Raw genomic sequence first — 21,089 nt, 5'->3', positions numbered from 1 at the left:
TAAAAATCGTCCGATTAATCGGTATCGTTTTTTTTTGGTCCTCCAATAATCGGTATCGGTATCGGCGTTGAAAAATCATAATCGGTCGACCTCTAGTATACAGATGCACATCTCTCAGAAAATAATAACCGTCAAGTATTCAGCCAAGCCATAGTATAAATAGTATTTTATATTTGAAAATATATAAAAGGAAATCTGGGGGAGCCAGTTTGAATGGGCCTGATGCAGCTGATAAAATTAATAATAGTATTGTTATCTATAATTTACAGTTTGTCAGTAGAGGAGATGCTGGATCATCAGCCAGTACAAGCACAGACTCAGTTGATCCACATCCAGCCTCAGACAGTACTAATACAGACCCAGTACAGCCAGCTTCAGATAATACTAACACAGACCCAGTCCTGGCAGCTTCAGCAAGTACTAACACTGACCCAGTACAGCCGGCTTCAGCAAGTACTAACAGACACAGTACTGGCAGCTTCAGCAAGTACTAACACAGACCCAGTACAGCTGGCTACAGAAAATAGTAACACAGACCCAGATGAAGTACAGGCAGCCTCAGCCAGTACCAGCACAACCAGAGGTGTACAGCCAGCATCAGATACAAGCAGCTCAGACTAGAGGTCGACCGATTAATCGGAATGTCCGATTAATTAGGGCCGATATCAAGTTTTCATAATAATCTGTAATCGGCCGACTTAAACGTAACTTAAACGTTAGCTTTTTTACATGGCACATATTGCACTTTTACTTTCTTCTCCAACACTTTGTTTTTGCATTATTTAAACCAAATTGAACATGTTTCATTATTTATTTGAGGCTAAATTGATTTTATTGATGTATTATATTAAATTAAAATAAAAGTGTTCATTCAGTGTTGTTGTAATTGTCATTATTACAAATAAATTATTAATAAAAAAATTGGACGATTAATTGGTATTGGCTATTGGTCCTCCAATAATCGGTATCGGCGTTGAAAAATCATAATCGGTCGACCTCTAGCTCAGACCTTAATAGAACAGTTGCTGCTCTACCAAACGACCCAGCAGATTGGCACCCAGTCTTAACAGACTTTATTTTTATTTATTTATTTATTTAACCTTTATTTAACCAGGTAAGCTAGTTGAGAACAAGTTCTCATTTACAACTGCGACCTGGCCAAGATAAAGCAAAGCAGTGCGACAAACAACAACACAAAGTTACATGGAATAACAAGCATACAGTCAATAACACAATAGAAAAAAAAGAAAGTCTATATACAGTGTGTGCAAATAGCATGAGGAGGTATGGTAATAAATAGGCCATAGTAGCAAAGTAATACAAATTTTGCAGATTAACACTGGAGTGATAAATCAGCAGATGAGGTAGTTAGATTGGGTGGGCTATTTACAGATGGACTATGTACAGCTGCAGCGATCGGTCAGCTGCTCAGATAGCTGATATTTAAAGTTAGTGAGGGAAATGTAAGTCTCCAGCTTTAGCGATTTTTGCAATTCGTTCCAGTCACTGGCAGCAGAGAACTGGAAGGAAAGGCGGCCAAAGGAGGTGTTGGCTTTGGGGATGACCAGTGAGATATACCTGCTGGAGTGCGTGCTACGGGTGGGGGTTGTTATCGTGACCAGTGAGCTGAGATAAGGCAGAGCTTTACCTAGCATAGACTTGTAGATGACCTGGAGCCAGTGGGTCTGGTGACGAATATGTAGCGAGGGCCAGCCAAGTAGAGCATACAGGTCGCAGTGGTGGGTGGTATAAGGTGCTTTGGTAACAAAACGGATGGCACTGTGATAGACTGCATTCAGTTTGCTGAGTAGAGTATTGGAAGCTATTTTGTAGATGACATCGCCGAAGTCGAGGATTGGTAGGATAGTCAGTTTTACTAGGGTAAGTTTTGCGGCGTTAGTGAATGAGGCTTTGTTGTGAAAAAGAAAGCCGATTCTAGATATGATTTTGGATTGGATATGTTTGATATGAGTCTGGAAGGAGAGTTTACAGTCTAGCCAGACACCTAGGTATTTGTAGTTGTCCACGTATTGTAGGTCAGAACCGTCCAGAGTAGTGATGCTAGTCGGGCGGGCCGGTGCGGGCAGCGAACGGTTGAAAAGCATGCATTTGGTTTTGCTAGCATTTAAGAGCAGTTGGAGGCTACGGAAGGAGTGTTGTATGGCATTGAAGCTCGTTTGGAGGTTAGTTAACAGGGTCCAAAGAAGGGCCAGATGTACACAGAATGGTGTCGTCTGCGTAGAGGTGGATCAAGGAATCACCCGCAGCAAGAGCGACATCGTTTATATATACAGAGAAAAGAGTCGGCCCGAGAATTGAACCCTGTGGTACCCCCATAGAGACTGCCAGAGGTCCGGACAACAGGCCGGACAACAGGCGAAGTAGTTGGTGAACCAGGCGAGGCAGTCATTTGAGAAACCAAGGCTATTGAGTCTGCCAATAAGAATACGGTGATTGACAGAGTCGAATGGGCGGTTATGATATCGTTTAGTACCTTGAGCGTGGCTGAGGTGCAACCATGACCAGCTCGGAAACCGGATTGCACAGCGGAGAAGGTACGGTGGGACTCGAAATGGTCAGTGATCTGTTTATTAACTTGGCTTTCAAAGACTTTAGAAAAGCAGGGCAGGAAGGATATAGGTCTGTGACAGTTTGGGTCTAGAGTGTCACCCCCTTTGAAGAGGGGGATGACCGCCGCAGCTTTCCAATCTTTAGGGATCTCGGACGATATGAAAGAGAGGTTGAACAGACTGGTAATAGGGGTTACAATAATGGCCAAGGATTATTTTAGAAAGAGAGGGTCCAGATTGTCTAGCCCAGCTGATTTGTACGGGTCCTGGTTTTGCAGCTCTTTCAGAACATCTGCGATCTCGTTTTGGGTGAAGGAGAAGCTGGGGAGGCTCGGGCAAGTAGCTGCGAGGGGTGCGGAGCTGTTGGCCGGGGTTGGGGTAGCCAGGAGGAAAGCATGGCCAGCCGTAGAGAAATGCTTATTGACATTTTTGATTATCATGGATTTATCGGCGGTGACCGTGGCGCCTAGCCTCAGTGCAGTGGGCAGCTGGGAGGAGGTGCTCTTGTTCTCCATGGACTTGACAGTGACCCAAAACCTTTTGGAGTTAGAGCTACAGGATGCAACTTTCTGTTTGAAAAAGCTAGCCTTTGCTTTCCTGACTGACTGTGTGTATTGGTTCCTGACTTCCCTGAACAGTTGCATATCGCGGGGACTATTCGATGCTATTGCAGTCCGCCACAGGATGTTTTTGTGCTGGTCAAGGGCAGCCAGGTCTGGTGTGAACCAAGGGCTATATCTGTTCTTAGTTCTACATTTTTTGAAAGGGGCGTGCTTATTTAATATGGGGAGGAAATTACTTTTTAAGAACGACCAGGCATCCTCGACTGACGGGATGAGGTCAATATCCTTCCAGGATACCTGGGCCAGGTCGATTAGAAAGGCCTGCTCGCAGAAGTGTTTTAGGGAGCGTTTGACAGTGATGAGGGGTGGTCGTTTGACCGCGGACCCATAGCAGATGCAGGCAATGAGGCAGTGATCGCTGAGACCCTGATTGAAAACACCTGAGGTGTATTTGGAGGGCAAGTTGATCAGGATAATATCTATGAGGGTGCCCATGTTTATGGATTTAGGGTTGTACCTGGTGGTTTCCTTGATAATTTGTGTGAGATTGAGGGCATCTAGCTTAGATTGTAGGATTGCTGGGGTGTTAAGCATATCCCAGTTTAGGTCACCTAACAGAACGAACTCTGAAGATAGATGGGGGGCGATCAATTCACATATGGTGTCCAGGGCACAGCTGGGAGCTGAGGGGGGTCTATAACAGGCGGCAACAGTGAGAGACTTATTTCTGGAGAGATTCATTTTTTAAATTAGAAGCTCGAACTGTTTGGGCATAGACCTGGAAAGTATGACAGAACTTTGCAAGCTATCTCTGCAGTAGATTGCAACTCTAAGGCATATACAGTGGGACCAGGGGCTCCACAATAAACTAAAACAATGATATTTATCCTAAACAACAGTATACAAGGCATATTGACATTTGAGAGACACATAAAGCGAGACATAAAGCAATCCCAGATGTTGTTCGGGAGAGCTAGCTAAGTCAACAACGGGTAAGACAACAACAGCTAATCAGCTAAGTCAACAACAACAGGTAAAATGGCGATGAATGGGCATGGAGGGTCGGTTAACGACACACAGGGCCTGAGTTCGGGGCTAGGGCCGACAGATTAACAAAGGATAACAAAGTGGAGTACCGTGATAAATGAACAGTCCAGCAGGCATCAGCTATGTAGCCAAGTGATCATAGGATCCAGTGTACAGCAATAGATGAAACAGGGAAACCGCTAGGTAGTCGTTAGTACGCTAGCACGCGGGAGACACGGCGTTTAAAGTTAGCAGTACGGGGTGAGTAGAAGCGCCTGCTCTGTCGTCTGGCAAAGGCCGGTTGAAGGCACAGCTGATGGAATTACGTATGCGGACCAGTCGTGGACAGATGGCGAAAGAAGTATTGTAGTTGTGGGAATTTTGTTTGCTAGCCGGGAGATGCACCTGGCTCAGGGCTAGCTTCGGGGCTGGGTCACTCAGTTGAAGATAGCTAACTGTGATGAGCAATGGTCCAGGGGTTTACGGCAGGAATCTGGCGTTGTAGTGGAGAGAAACAGTCTGAGGCTGGCAGGTATTATCCAAACGGCTGGTGCCTGAGCAGAGGGTAAAGGCCGCTAGCAGTGGCTAACAATGACTAAATGGCTAGTAATTAACGTAAACTCGTACATCGCCTTGGTCCGTACAATTGCCCTTATTTTAGCGCCCCAAAAACGTAATACTTCCAGATCAACTGTAATGTCAATACCATTGTAAAGCACAATTTCTCCCCTTTCCAACATTATCAATTACATGACCTAAACGCTGCCCAGTTTCTGCATAATTCAAGCAGGCGATGAGCCCCGTCGGGTCTTTTTAAAAATGGCGGGTGGGGAAGCGAAACTAATGCGTGATAGTGAGAAGGAGAGATGTTATGTGGGAAAATTGCTTTTTTTTCACTCGATCTGTCCAACTTATCACCTTATCGCCTCTAAAATGTAAATAAAACACTATAAAGAGTTTTTGAAGGTTTGTGTCGAATTTGTTTTTTAGGGCGGTGCTAAAGCGATCTTAGAAGTAAACAGCGGCTTTGAGAATGATGATCGCATGCAATGATGACGCAAAAAATGACTAGGTATCCCTCCTTACCCCCGTCACTGTCCATTTCTTGTTTTTACATGATGAGAGAAGTGCTACACCTGGTGGAGAGAGATTGTAAGACAGAAATAGTTGCTTTATGCGTGCTGTACGTTACGACATGACACGTCACGATGTAACGGAGGGTCCGTTTTTTCAACTTTTCTCAAATACTATAGAGCCATCACCATGTCGATCAATGTTTGAATAGAAACCTAGTTCACACCCCAGATTTTGAAGTCAACACAGTCGCTACAGTCCCATTCGTTTTCTTTGTAGCCTCGTTTGAATGTTGCGGTTGCGCACATTCGTACGGAATGGGGTGAGTTTACCTTCTGATGAAAGTTTTGGCTATAGGGTCTGAAAAAAAGTTAGCTGGCTACCTTCTGATGAAAGTTTTGGCTATAGGGTCTGAAAGAATAGCGGATCCGTGTCACATTGAGTGAGGCGGGTTACCGGAAGGTATATTTAATTTAAAAATGGAAAAAGAGATTGAAAGATAAATTGGAATATATACAAAAAAGACGAAAAATACAAAAAGTAAACGAGAGGACAACAAACCACATCTGCACTGCTACGCCATCTTGGATCACTATGAGGACTGAGTTAGTGCGCAGAGGTGCATTCAAACCAGGACTGGATTTTTCTTACCCTAAAGACAAGTCTAGAAGAGGTTTCCATTCAGGCGTATTACAGAGACAGCTGTCAAATGGGGAAAAGATTACCAGGAGCTGGCTTTCATACTCAATCAAAAACGATGCTGTGTATTGTTTTCGCTGTAAGCTCTTTTCTACAAAAGACTACAAAATAATAAAGGAAGGTGTGAATGACTGGTCAAATATCAACGCCATTCTGATACACCATGAGGGTAGTCACACAACCAATATGATTAAGTGGAGAGAACTTGATCTTCGCCTATGTCGGGGACAAACTCTTGACCAGATACAAATGACAGTTTTGGAGGCTGAAAGAAAGAGATGGTGAGATGTCCTTACACGTTTAATAAGTATCACCCAGTCTCTGGCTGACAGAAACCTAGCATTCAGGGATTCATCAGACAAACTCTTCCAACCAGATAATGGAAACTTCCTAAAAGAAGTTGAATTACGGGCAAAATTTGACCCCGTTGTAGGGTCTCTGAGACCCAGACAACAGCCAAAAGCATTTGTGAAGAAATTAATGTGGAGGCTGTTCTGAAAGAGACGAGACTGAGAAACAGCAAGAGGCATTTCAGCTATGAGGCTCCTGATGAACCAGTGACTGATGCACTGAAAAACCGTGAAGTCAACTACTTCAACATTGTGGTTGACTCTATTGTGACATCCATGGATGAGATATTTGAAATACTCAACCAGGTGAAAACCAAATATGGAGTGCTGCTGAAAAACCGACAGATGGAGCAAACTGTTTTAAAGGATGGAGGATTGTAGTGGAAGCACTGGGGTGTCAGGTGTGACTGTGTGGCAATGGCAAATGGTTTACATGGCTCACGGGTCAGGTAGGAGGGCCCCTTAGTAGAATTTTGCATAGGGCTCCAGGGAGGTCAGGATCGGCTCTGGGCTGTAGGCTTGTTCATTTATCGGACAAGATATGCTTATAAGTCATGTGCCATTAGTATATATTATATAATTTTATAGTAAGAAGAAAATAATTTAACTTAGCTGAATAAAGTAGAAAGGATATTTTGCCCATTCCGTAGTGAGTGCACATATGAAGTGGCTATGTTGAGTGTTAATGTGATCATTTGAAACCGGTCCTATAGGCTAGATTTAGAGTTATTTGGTAACGTTAGTTGTGAATGATACAAACCTTAGAATGTCAAAAAATATAACATTTATGGGCTGCATGATGTGACTATAGACTATTGATGATTTGAGAAAGTCGCAAAAAAAGCTTGCGCTCTGTTCTTTGCCTCAGGCTGCACAGCTGTTCTCTCATCAAGTGATCATATTTTCACCCATCACACTTTTCTCAATTTAATCTTGTCTTCCTGCCGGTCTGTTTTCAATAATGCCTGGTAGGCTACTTGGGTTTTTTGCTGAGCTGTGCTTAATATAAGCAGCTGAGAAATAAATACACAAACACTTATTTCACTCCACGCATTAACCACTGTTTGAGGAGTATGCTCTCGCTGCGTAACAGGTGATATTCCTGTTTGAGGAGCATGCTCTCGCTGCGTAACAGGTGATATTCCTGTTTGAGGAGCATGCTCTCGCTGCGTAACAGGTGATATTCCTGTTTGAGGAGAATGCTCTCGCTGCGTAACAGGTGATATTCCTGTTTGAGGAGCATGCTCTCGCTGCGTAACAGGTGATATTCCTGTTTGAGGAGCATGCTCTCGCTGCGAAACAGGTGATATTCCTGTTTGAGGAGCATGCTCTCGCTGCGTAACAGGTGATATTCCTGTTTGAGGAGCATGCTCTCGCTGCGTAACAGGTGATATTCCTGTTTGAGGAGAATGCTCTCGCTGCATAACAGGTGATATTCCTGTTTGAGGAGCATGCTCTCGCTGCGTAACAGGTGATATTCCTGTTTAAGGAGCATGCTCTCGCTGTGTAACAGGTGATATTCCACCCCAACTCTGTATGCCATCGGCTCTCCAATCCTGTTCCTGCAGCTACCCAGTGCTTCGTTTTGGATACCAAGTGAAATCTGTTCGGGAACATCGATAGTAACATGTTTTCGCAACAAAACATATTTCACTAAACTGTTGACAGCCCCTCTGCACGCTGAAGAAAGGAATACAGGAGAGAGAGGAGGAGATGGAAACGCATGGTGGTGAGATATTCTATATAGCTAAAGGTAATGTGCCACCCAATTAATAATGAACATTTAAAAAAATCCCTATTACTAGGCTTTGCAAAATAAATGTACACATACATGTTATTCAATCATTGCATCCACACTGCTCGCGAGCATCTAAGTGGCCAGGTGCTAAAATAGAAATTGGTTCTATTTGTGATGCTCAACACACTGCAAGTCCTGCCTCTCCGATCTCCTCATTGGTTTTTAGGAGCATATACCCACTTGCCATCTGCTCATTGGTTTTTAGGAGCATATACCCACGTGCCATCTTCTCATTGGTTTTTAGGAGAATATACCCATGATTGAAAGATGAGTCCTGAGGTCCACTGAGGTCAACTGAGGTCCAGACTCTAGTCAGTTGTGGTAATGTACCTAAAGTTGGATGCCAACCACCATATGAAGTCCAAAATAAGAAGAAGCCTGAAGGAAGGAGGAGCGATTACAAGAAACAAATTCGGTTTACCGTTTTATCTTTGGATTAATTGGCGGAGTAGAGGACCTTCTGCATTTCAGGTAAAATAACAACCCAATGTTTATATCCCAGCACAAATCTAGCTAAATTGCCATAAATGTTTAATGCTTTTCAACCTGTCCCCAAATTAATATAATTGTTTCAGAGTTTCAGAGTCATTGTTTTGATATTTCATCCTGCGTATCCTGATCGCGTCTGGTGTGGGTGAACAAAATCAACTTGGGGTCTGGTCAGCAAGTTAGGCTTTGAAACAACATCCACAATGACCATGTCCTACACTCAGTTTCAACCTGCTGTTGAACTTCTTTTTTCAAAATTGATCAATCACAGTGAGGTGAGTTTTAAAAGCACATACTGTTTTGATAAGTGTTTGATGTGATTTTCAAATTCAGTTGCATTGACATCAGAGTGGTTAGAGGGACAATAGAGCCCCGAATACCAGGCAATTAGCGACCTGATGATTGTTAGCAAGTTGGGTACTACTAACACATGTCCAGAGTGTGTGCATAAGAGGAGATAACCGTTACTCGGTCAAGTGAAGTTTTACTGCGGTCATGACTCATGACTGCCGGTGTGGCGGTAATACGGTCACCGCAACAGCCTTAGCTGCTGTGCTGATCTGAGTGGATGTCCTGTCTGTCCTCAACTGGCTGTGTGTGCTGTGTTAGTGGAGGGATGAGGTCGGCCTAAATCTGCACACACACACACACACAGCTGCGTGGTGTTTCGCATTGTGATGAGCGCCGGTCTTTAGGGGTAATGTTTGGAACAGACTGGGGGATAAGTCAGCTCTGGAAAACTCACATTATTCAGCTTTTGATAATGAATTGTGCTCCGTCCTCACTAAATGACATACATTTGATATGACTTCCCTCCATCTCGACGTCAAGTTGAAAACAATGGGCGCCGCATGCAGAGGCCCCCGGTCCACCACATCTAAAGCCCAGGCAGTGGTGACTTTCAGCTGAGTCTCATACAGATCCCCCTGGCTGCCTGGCTTCCTCCTCAAAGCTGTAACATCTACAGGGTTAACTCAGGCCGCTACACTAGGGTATTAAGGTTGGCATGTTATTAAATCCCTTTTTTCCTTTATTATGCTTTGCACCTGCGTTTGAAACGAGGATAAGAGGGCTTTTGTTGTGTGGGACCGGGGCAGGCCCCAGGGGGCCCGTAAGGTAGGACCAGGAGGGGGCCAGGGATGCAGGGGAGGGGAGTGTAGAAGGTACTTACACATGGCCCAGCTCGTGAGCGATGGTGAAGGAGGCGCTGAGTCCGTTCTCTTCGCTGATGGAGCAGCTCCGGTACGGGTCACACATGGTCCCCAGCTCCGCCAGCCCTGGAAGGTCACATAGCTGCTTGAACGGACAGAGGAAAAAAATCCTTCCACCGCTCCACCACTAAAGGCGATTAAGCCATCAAACGTCTGTTCTGTAAGAGAGATTAGTACTGCCCTTCATCACCCTCTTCTACTAAACACTACACCATTCTGATCGGTCACTACAGTATATTAGCTGTCAGCTTCTGTTATAAACTCATTACTGTACATTAGATCTCAGTCTCCGAGGGTGTCTCAGGGAGAGTTGGGAAATGTAAAAAAACACATTTACAATTCACACATGCGTATAATACATTGTAAAAATGCAATCACCAACCAAATTATTTATGATTTAGATACTAGCCGATTGTGAAACATTCAAACAGAAATGTTTATCTTAAAGTGAAGCTGTTTGTTTACCCAATGTATCACACTTGTCTTTAGCTCGGCAGATGTCTTCCCTGTGAGAAGACACAAGCACAAACAACATATACCATTATTCATCATCTGTATAAAAGCAGTTGTATGTGTGTTAGGGTAGTAAGATAATGTAGATGGATAAGTAAATACTGTACCTGGTGATCAGGAGTGCAGTGTCATGGTGGGAAGGGTGACTGTCATCCTGGACATTTTGAGTCTGTTGCCAGACACAGAAGTTGTGGAGGGTAGTAGCAGCATTGAAATTTATTGAGGGTCCATCCTGTGAGACATGACATTAGAGACAGTGGTGAGGATTTTAACAGGTCTTCCTAGATATAAGATGTTAAAAAAATATAACCAGATGTAAAAAAATAAATAATAATAATTAACCATGTATCTGTCACAATTTAAAATATTTTCATCTGAGTTAGCTATCTACCATTACAAGCCCATGTGCTGTGTGCCCTCAGTCCTAGACTAGTCAAATCACACAGTTGTGGTAGTAGCACATAACAGTAATATATTTTTCTCTGAGGAGATTTCACTTGAGGCTTTCCTCTGACAAGGAGTGCAGTGTCCTTCTGAAGGGCTACAGAGAGAGACAAGGTACACGTGTGGCTGACGCCAGCTGTCTCAGAGTACTCACTCACTGCAGCCCCAGTGTCTGTTCTTACCTGTTCATTGTGGATGACAACCAGCTTGACAATCATGATGTTGATGAGGTTTCCTACACTAGGGTCCCTGTAGACCGCAGCAACCTGTAACAAGATGAACACACAGACAATAAACCTCTACTAATCAGGGGTTGGAACCGGTTCAGGGAGCAGAACTGAAAACCAGAAAATAACTCAATTATTCGAGGAACAGAATCAGAACCGGAAAAGAAAGTGATCTATACTGTTCCGGAACAGAACAGTTATTTTAAAAGCACGGGAACTGGTTAACAATGTTCTTTTACGTTCTGGGCATTTTTTTCCAGTGCTACAAAAATCACAACAAAGTGCTTATGCAAAGCCCTCACTTGAAACTTATTCCAGCATCTGCCTGCCAGCTGGAAATCTTGCCAGTGTGTGTGTAGGCTACCTGCCTCTCCCCCTTACTGTTACTGTAGCCTACTGATGACGTTACTTGCGGAATTCAGAAATTAGGGAGAGATGCTTAATTAGAGAAGAATGGATTAACTTTTACAATGCTAGTATACTATAGTTATCACGTTTCACATTGGATTTATTAACTACAAAAAGGTAAGACGTGTTTTTAATTCTAGTGCACCTCTGCACACACAAGCTTGTTAGCTAGCTAACTAGCTAACTAATGTTCGCTCTGGTCCAACGTTAACCAACTCTCGGAATTTCAAAGACATTCAAAGTTACTCCATAGAAGCCACTCCTCAGTAGGTATAATTCTGTGGGCCTAATTCAGATAATGCATGTCATAACAAGATGCCCAGTGCTTCAAGCCAAACTTCCTCCTCCCTCTCTCGCTCTCTCCCCACCCGCAAAATTTCTGTCGCATCTCATGCCCTACACTGGCCTGTCCATAATGACTGGCAGCACAGTGTGTATGTGTTTGTCTTTCATTATGATTAAACCATGCTGTTACGGCAAAATACAATTTGCTCTGAATGACTTTCCTTTACAGATTGGTGCTTACACGCTCCATAGCAAGCTGCTCTATCCGCACTGATTGGTGAAGTAATTTAATGTTGAGCTAAATGTAAAAACAATGTCTATTTCAGAGGTTTAAAAAGGAACAGAAAGGAGCAATATAAACCCTTATTTTTGGGGGGTTCGAACCGGTTCAGAACTTTATTTTGCTGGACGGAACAGTGGAACAGAACAAAAAAAAGAATGGTTCTGTTCAGAACGAAACGATTGGAAAATGATTTGGTTTCCAACCCCTGCTACTAATGGTACAAAAACAGACAATAGGTCCATTTGAACTAATGCAAATACAAGTATTACTTTGAATGAGAGTAGATCTAGAGACCACATTCTGAAGGCTTGACTGAAATAACAGGAGATGTTGAAGAAAAGAAGGAATGAATGCATATCTTTATTCCTTCAGGGTAAGTTTAATAGACAGTATATTATGATATTATTACATGCAATTACAATTTCTCTAAGGACCCTCTGGTGATGGGGGAGGGGGGGCTTGGCTTGTGTGTATCCCACCACTCCTTGGACAAAAGTTTTTTTGTGCCTTTCTTTTGGTTCAGCCCTATCAGTGTGGGTCACTATCCTCCTGGGGCTATCCTAACAGAGCTCTGACAGGAACTCATTAGCCCTCTATAAACATTTAGCTGGTCAGAGCATAGGGGGCTGCGTGAAGCAGATCCCTCCTCTGATAGACAGACATATAGACAGACAGACAGACAGACAGACAGGCAGGCAGGCAGGCAGGCAGGCAGGCAGGCAGGCAGGCAGGCAGGCAGGCAGGCAGGCAGGCAGGCAGGCAGACAGACAGACAGACAGACAGACAGACAGACAGACAGACAGACAGACAGACAGACAGACAGACAGACAGACAGACAGACAGACAGACAGACAGACAGACAGACAGACAGACAGGGCACCCAGACTATGATGTAGCCTGGTAAATAGATGGACAGACAATCAAGACCCTGATACCCTGGAGGAATGCGTCTATGTGGTCAGTGTAAACACTATGACATCATATCAGAGGGCTAGCAGCCCACCCATTAGCCCCCTGCTCCACTAACAGGCACAACGTGCTGTCACCATGACGATGACGGACCAGTCTTGGCTGATTTCCTTATTCTTGTTTGAAATACAGGGTCTGGTTTCTGTTGGTTTGGCCGGAGAGTGCTAGGTCTTTTGATTGAGAGGCCCTGACAGGTTTTTCATCGACATCTGTGTGCACGTGTGTGTATGTGTGAAAATAAGTGTGTATATTTTACAGTGTTGTATTTTGGTTGAGGTAACACCAGCATATGGTAACGTTAACCAAACTAAAAGCCAATAAGATCGTAAAGAGCTGAGTCAGCCCAGTGAACCCCTTTATGAGTCACATCTCTAACTATGCAGGACAGGTTGCTATCAGAGTAACATTGGAAAGAGAAAACTGGCTATCAGCATTTCTGTCTTGCATGCTTAGGGATCCAACATACTGTCAGTTGCATCGTTTGGCAGGATTCATCAGGTAAAGGCTAACAGGTTGTTGTGTCACATACAATCATAACTGTTGTGTCTCCCAATTTGTTGAATATATATTGTATTACACTGTAATGGTCTGTTTGGATTTTGCTCATTAGTTTTCACCCATGTGGATAGCTTTTTTTATTCAAAGGAGATGCATACAGTATTGTTTAATGTCATACAGTATAGAGGGGAAAACTGTTAACCTTAGATACTGAAAATAGGGTACGGTAGAAAGTCAACTAAACTACCAACCAGATACCAATATTTTTAACCACTTTAACTTATATTAAAGTGAATGACTTTGTATCACAGAAAAGTTACACTTCCTGAAACCATAGTAACAAATCTAGATTCAACAATGTATTTTTCTTTATAATTTTTAAAAACAATATTTTACTTACTACTGACATGATTGTTAGGATGTAGTGCTCGAGGTTGTGTCCGTGGTGGCGCGCCATCTTGACGTCAGCAGTCAGCATCAGTTCCACGTAGCGGGGGTACGAGAGGAACCTCTTCTGCCTGGACGGGGCTCTATGACGGGGGTCTGAGGAGTTGGAGGTGGTGGAGTGGCGGTCTATCTCGTAGCCTGTGTGGTGGATGCCCATTCTGTCTCTCAGGGAATCCAGCTCTTCTACCATACTCCTGTTGCTCTGAAAATTGACAACTGGCCTTTCCAATCCTTCCCCTGTCAGGAAATAGAACGTCATTTAACAGAGTAGCATAATCTGGTTAAAGGTAATATGGTAATAGGAATGGACTTGGACCTGAGTGTAAATAGTGGAACACAATACATTCTTGTAGAAGACAAGAAAACCTCACACCTTTTATGTTACATCTACAAGCATTTCCTGCCGCAGTATGGAACGTCTAGAGCTAAAGAGAAAGGCCTCAGTTTAGCCACATTCCAAAGACCTAACCCCCAAATACTGGACTTTCAAGACAACCTTCCATAAATTACTGTGTCATTCCAAGGTTCTGAAGAACAGTTGTAACAATGACACAGGGTCAGTAACAGAAGTTTTAGGTTAAGAGTTTGAAGGTCAGACAAGCTGCACTCCTGTGCCTCAACTTCAACTTATACAAACACAGAAAACCATCTAATAAGTCTATTATTAACGACAGACTATTCCCACTGCTGCCTCTTCATTTACCAGGGGCTTGCCACAGTGTGTACTCCACATGGGAACATGAATTTAAACCACTTCATTTAAACCATCGCCCGTATATCACAGCAAATGAAAGGGTCACTGAGGGAGGACAAGTTTAACAGAACATTACAGCTGAAATGCAACAGATACCAGATTCCGACTTTCAGGCAAACACAGTTATATTCAGGCCAAAGGAGAAAGCACTTAACAACCTTAAAAGGTAAAAAGAGTACGGAAAGCAGCCATATTCTCTGGCTACACGTAGGCCACTGGCATCACTTCCAATCCTTCCCTCTGTTAGATGGACCTTAGATTAACTGCACGTGTAGCACAGCAGAGCTCAGTCATTGAGAGGTGAGAGATGGATTCCTTTACCATGATGACAGGGATGGGAAAAGAGGGAGGATAAGAGGAACTGAAGGGAGAGAAAGAAAGAGAGAGAGCGAGAAAGTGAACGACAGAGAGAGGGGGGAGAGTATGAGAGAGAAAGTGGATAAGATGAAGATGGGAAAGCACCCTGAAGCCAACTTGTGGAGGTGAAGGAAGGGAGAGGGATAACTACGTGTGTTTATGTTCTGTGCAGAAGGTCGTTTCTTTCCTGTGACACTATGCTGCTGAAGCACAACAGCACCAGGGAAGAGGAGCCAGGGTCAGGGCTGTGGGACTGGGGTAGGGAGGCTTCCACTTTCTTCTCAGGCAACCTCCTGGCAGCCCATAAGAGCTGCAGGTGGTCTTACACACTCCAACCCTACCCTACCCCTCACCTGGAATAACGGACTTTAACCATCTCTGTCAAAGAGATCATACTACAAAAGAGAATACTACTACATTATCAAAAAGCATTCAAAAGTAGAGAGATAAAAGAGAGCAAGCCTGACATGCCAGGTCACAGTTGTAAATGAGAACTTGTTCTCAACTGGCCTACCTGGTTAAATAAAGGTGAAAGAAATAAAACATACATAACAAATGCTTCAATGTGTTGGTCCAAGATCAACAATGTATCTGGATGGATTAGGTTTGGATATGGATATGCATGATGAAAAGTACACCATGCATCAGGCTGTCCGGATATGAGCTAATGTATAGCCACATGTGCTGAGATGTCCGACTCTTAACAGAAAGAAGGCTTATAATATTTCTGCTGCCTCACAGCTGAGGAAATATACATCTCTATGGTCGGAGAAACCGTCCTATCCGTCCTAACCTATCCGTCCTAACCGTCCTATCAGTAGCTGTTGCTGGGAAGAGAGAGGAAGACTGCAGAAGACTGTGATCCAAGCAGCTGCCGGAATTACCAGTTAACCGTCAATACTAACTCTCTGTCATACTGTTTTCCTGCACTTTACTGAGACTGCATCAAAATAAAGTGTATTTTTGTAAAGTGTCTGGAAGGCAGCCATGGCCATAGACAATATACTGCACAACACACATAATTTCCTACCAATTACCAACTTAATTTATTTCATATATTCTCTTTACCTCTGGGAATTATTTCTTACATTATTAGCCCAGAATTGTTTTGGTGTTATTACATACAGCCGGGAAGAACTATTGGATATCAGAGCGGCGGTAACTCACCAGCACTACCAGCATTACGACCAGGAATATGACTTCCCGAAGCGGATCCTTTGTTCGCAACCCCCAGGGCAATTGAACTGATTCTAGAGGCCAACCCAAAACAACGCTGGCGGAGGAGAGGTACTCGGAGTGGATTTCTAGTCTGACTTAGGAGGCGCACACACCACCCACATCTTCCAAGTATATTACTCGCTAATGTTCAGCCTCTGGATAATAAAGTTGATGAGCTGAGGGCGATGGTTTCTTTCCAAAAAGACATCAGGGATTGTAACATACTTTGGTTCACTAAAACATGGCTCTCTCGGGATATACTGTCGGAGTCGGTCCAGCCAGTTGGGTTCTCAGTTCATTGCGCAGACAGGAACAAAGAAGGGCGGGGGTGTATGTTTCATGATTAACGACTCATGGTGAATTTTGATAACATACAGGAACTCAAGTCCTTTTGTTCACCCGACCTAGAATACCTCGACCTAGAATACCTACCAATCAAATGCCGACCGTATTATCTCCCAAGATAATTTTCTTTGGTTATAGTCATGGCCGTGTATAACCCCCCTCAAGCCGATACCACAACAGCCCTCAATGAACTTCACTGGACCTTATGCAAACTGGAAACCACATATCCTGAGGCCGTATTTATTAAAGCTGGGGATTTTAACAAAGCAAATTTGAGGAAAAGGTTGCCGAAGTTCTATCAACACATTGACTGTAGTACTCGCGCTGCTAAAACACTCGACCACTGCTATTCCAACTTCCGTGATGCCTACAAGGCCCTCCCCCGCCCTCCTTTCGGCAAATGTGGCCACAACTCCATTTTGCTCCTTCCTTTGCGGACTCAAAGAATACTCTGCTATTGGTCGGTTGCGGGCGACTTAGAGCCGTCCTGACACTGAATTGATCACAGTGGGGATTGGTGCGGTCAATGGGGGTGAGGGGACAGGGTGACTGTGTGTTCTGTGTGAAACACGGTACTTGGTGAAGCCCTATTGGAAGAAGGACCTAATTCTGAAGGTGTCTGTGTGACTGTCTAAGTGACCCTCAGAAGTGGTGAATTCCAATTATTTTAAATGTGCTAGCCAGGTATGCCCTGGGTTACTCTGTGTGAGTACTTTGTTATGGGATCACTAGGTGATATTTGTAGGAGCGTTCTGTGTGAGCGGGGTAGGTTGACTGTGTGGGTAACCTTTTAATTATGTTCTGATGTTCTGTGTGAACATCTGACCAGTTCTGTGTGAACATCTGACCAATCCTGTGTGGGGGATCCTTAAAGTTCTGTGTGAGTACCTAAGCATTTCTTACGTTTTATATGGATTCTGTGAATATTTGAAAATATGATAAATTGTATGTGTGTATAATCGATTACTAGAGATTAGATAAAGTAATGCTGAGAATATAATTAGATACAATTTAAACCACCCATTCGTAGACGTACGTAGGTTTTGAATTGGTATCTTTAATGGATAATTTGATAAAGATAAGGTTTTAAGCACTATTAAACTAGTCTACAAAATCTGGGAAATTGAGCTCTAGAAACTGATTAGAGAGTGTCCACTTTTGGTTATTTTACCCTAACGATGGAACTATAAAACGCTTATTGGATTATCTCCGTCTGGGTACAACATTTGAAATAAAACTGCCCTTAAGGTCTGAAAATGTTTTATTTTTTCTTCCCAGTATGAGAGGAGTTGCGGAATTTATTGAATAAACCGTTTTCCATAAAGTTAGAGCGAATTAAAATGGAATCTCGACGTAATTTATAATGTCGTACAAAGCCTAAGGTTTCCATCAAACTAATTATCATTGCGTGATTAATATGATGTAGAAAAGTAACGTTGCATGAGTAAACATAATCTACTTTTATATTAAAATGCGCAAGATCTATTTTCTAGTCTATAAATGTCGATTTTATTCTTTGACTGCTAATCTATTAATTTGGCATGTGAGAATCATAGCCGGAATAACGCTTGGACCTTTAAATTAAAGATGCTATTTTTCTGGGAAGTGTCTTGATAGTTACGAATACAGAGAATTGTAAAGTGGGTTTATGAGAGAGTCTTAGTCATTTCAATAGATGGTTGTGGTTAAATAGCTGCCTTCTAAGCTTCGAGACCCAAGTTCGGTTCCTGGCAAATGAACTAACTAAAATCTGAGTTTTTGATTGTAATTCAACTATTTGTATGTTTTTTCTGGAAAGATACGGTCGCTAGTGTTTGTATAAGATATAAACTGAACGTTTTAATAGCTTGTTTGGTTCAAATTGAAAGAAGGGATAAATTTGACTTTTTAATAGATTGTTTAGGTTAAATTGATAGACTAATTCATTCAAAATAATAGCGAAGCGAATTTCGATGCAAGACGGTGTCTGTTGCCTAAATGATCTGCTGGAATAATGTATTGAGTTAATGGAGTCATATTAAAATTACTGTATCATAGAGGAGACAGTTACCTAAATTAAAGAAATTCTAAATAATAGCGGAGAGATAATGGCGATAGAGAGGTGCCCACCGAAATGTTTTTCATTTTTATGGATTGACTGACATACTGTATGTTATAAATTTGGCGTTGCGTGTTATTTTTAAAGTCTTGGACATTTCATAAGTGGGAAGAGGAAAGAGAAGAGAAAGTTGTAAAGTTTGGTTTTAATCTTACGATAACAGGTAAGACAAAATGTTGTTGGAGAGGGGTTATATTTTTGCCCACTGGAAAGAAAGAAAAATACGATATGTTAAACTGAAAGTGATTCAGGTGTGAGTAAGGAAACATTGTGATAATGTATTCTGATGGTTATTAAATCTTGGTTTGATTGTTTAGTTAACACCAGTGAATTTGAGCAGAAAGTTAATGTAGTCTAACATTGTAATCTGTTTCCATTACGTGGAACAATGTCAGGTCATTAAAGTTGATTGCAGTTTGAGTAGTTTTTATTTTTACAGGGACAGTGCATCATTAATCACAGTTGTGTGTGTCTAAAGGCAGGGTATTCCAGACATGGGAAGCTCTCACACTGAAAGCAGATTGACTAAAGGTACTTTTCCTTAAGGGAACTATACAGTCATTTCTCATGGCGGATCTTGTGGATCTGCTGCCATAAGGTTTGGGTTTTCTGTTCAATAAAAGTACTGAGTGAGAGGGAGCCTGGACATTTAGAATCTTGAATACAAGATAGGTGTCAGTGTATTGCATAAAGCAAGCCTACTCAGGAGCTTATGCTTTCTATAGCTATTGGGTTACCTAACAAGTACTTTGAGAGTCGGTTTGCAGAAGACTGAATGGGTATTAATGTTGAAAAGCAAGCTTGGGCCAAACTAGTAAGGTACTATGTTAAGTGGGGGAGTATCATAGATTTTAATCATAGTTTGGTTACCTCTATAGTCAAAACAATTTCATATGTTTTGGGAAATTAGCTAGGTTGAATTTGGTTATTTGAGCTTTTCCCCTGATACATAGACATCTGTCTCAGGGGCATCAGTTGTTTTCTTTGTGAGGAACATGCAGACTGTGTTTTATTTTATTGAGATGCAAACATGAGTCTCTGAGCAATTTTGTAATCTGAACTATTATAGTAGTTTGTTCTTGTGTAGTTTGTTGTTTGGTATTTGCATGAATTTATCACTGTATCATCTGCATACATTGGAACTTCAGACCCTGTACAGACAGAAGGAAGATCATTAATGTACGAGCTGAACAGGATAGACCTTTGGGGAATGAAAACCTTGTGGAAAAAAATAGTTTTGATTTTTACGCTGATGAGACAGCGCCAACTTTTGAAAGATTTAGATTTGTTAAAAAATCAGGATAGTTTTTACTAAACATATCAACAGGTTAAAATGATTAGATTGCTGATTAAAGGGGTTATGGGTTTGTTTATTTGTTTACTGTTGATTTTAGGTGTTGATTTTACTTAATTAAACATTGTATTATCTGATGTGTTTGAGTAGGATTCTTTCTTCTGGGACGGATGGAAGTCATCTAAAGTATGTAAGTTAAAGGAGACATGGGAGAACACGTCTACATTTTTATTAAATGCCTGTGATTAAATATCACTGATTCCTTACGCTGAGAAATGTACTACATTTGCGACAGAGAAAAAAATAATTACATTTAGATAGTAATGATATCAGGATAATTGAATCTAAGAGTAGCATGTTCACTTAAGCATACATATACATTGGTGTAGATTAAAATGTATGATTAATGATTGGAGGAAGTACAATGGAATTATCATTATTATTAGGTTTTGTTTATAGTTAACTTAAGTTTTTGTATGTTGTTACCTTAAGGTTTGCAAATACACACACACAAAACATTTGTTATTACTATTTGTTGGTGTTTAAAAAAATACTATGTATGATTTGTTTAAAAAAAAATCCTTTGGGTTTGGTGAGTGGTTCATTTGTGTTAGTGCTAAGGTATCTTAAAGGGGCACACACGCACATTATCATTTTTCTGAGTTTTTATTTTCTGAGTTTTAATTAAACACGTGAATTCTTTTGATAAAGGAATGTTCTGGGAACCTGGGATACAACATGTAGGAAAGGTTTGACTATTTTTGTAATTTGTCTAATATAGTAAAAAATACTTCTTTAAAGGGTTTTTGTATGACCTATGACCTCTATCATGACTTTCCGTTGTGGCTTGATCACCCTCATTGGAAAGCCATTTGGATAATGAATTTATGGTCATTTGAAATACTGATTTCAAGGTAATTTGTGTAATTGAACAATATAGTTCTTAGCCATATTAACTAAGGCTGCTTTAATTCTATTTTCCGATGACCATATGGGTTAAATAAATTTTCGTTGTGGAGTTTTTCAGTTTAGTGATTTTATTTGGTTAGGTTATTTGAAATGTTGTTTTATCTTTTGTACCAGTAGTAGTTTTGTTTTATACATTACTCTCATACTGAGAGATATGTGTTAAAAAATGGGGGAGGATTCAGTTTTTTGAGGTTTTGGAT

At 41.9% G+C, this 21,089-nt stretch overlaps 1 protein-coding gene across 1 annotated transcript in view; it reads right to left on the bottom strand.

Annotated features, from left to right (window-relative positions):
- LOC139539748 (A disintegrin and metalloproteinase with thrombospondin motifs 20-like) overlaps positions 1-21,089 on the bottom strand; it is a 156,204-nt gene that overhangs the window by 102,806 nt on the left and 32,309 nt on the right. The window contains exons 4-8 of the mRNA XM_071342989.1: positions 13,808-14,091; positions 10,920-11,003; positions 10,401-10,525; positions 10,246-10,286; positions 9,741-9,846 (exon numbers count right to left, since the gene is read on the bottom strand). Coding sequence (XP_071199090.1) covers positions 9,741-9,846; positions 10,246-10,286; positions 10,401-10,525; positions 10,920-11,003; positions 13,808-14,091 — 640 coding nt within the window. The remainder of the gene's footprint in view (positions 1-9,740; positions 9,847-10,245; positions 10,287-10,400; positions 10,526-10,919; positions 11,004-13,807; positions 14,092-21,089) is intronic.

The sequence above is a fragment of the Salvelinus alpinus genome, chromosome 15 (assembly GCF_045679555.1).
Source record: "Salvelinus alpinus chromosome 15, SLU_Salpinus.1, whole genome shotgun sequence".
Classification (NCBI taxonomy): Eukaryota; Metazoa; Chordata; class Actinopteri; order Salmoniformes; family Salmonidae; genus Salvelinus; species Salvelinus alpinus.
The sequence above is the reverse complement of the archived record's forward strand: the minus strand, read 5'-3'. Positions and strand labels throughout refer to the sequence as shown.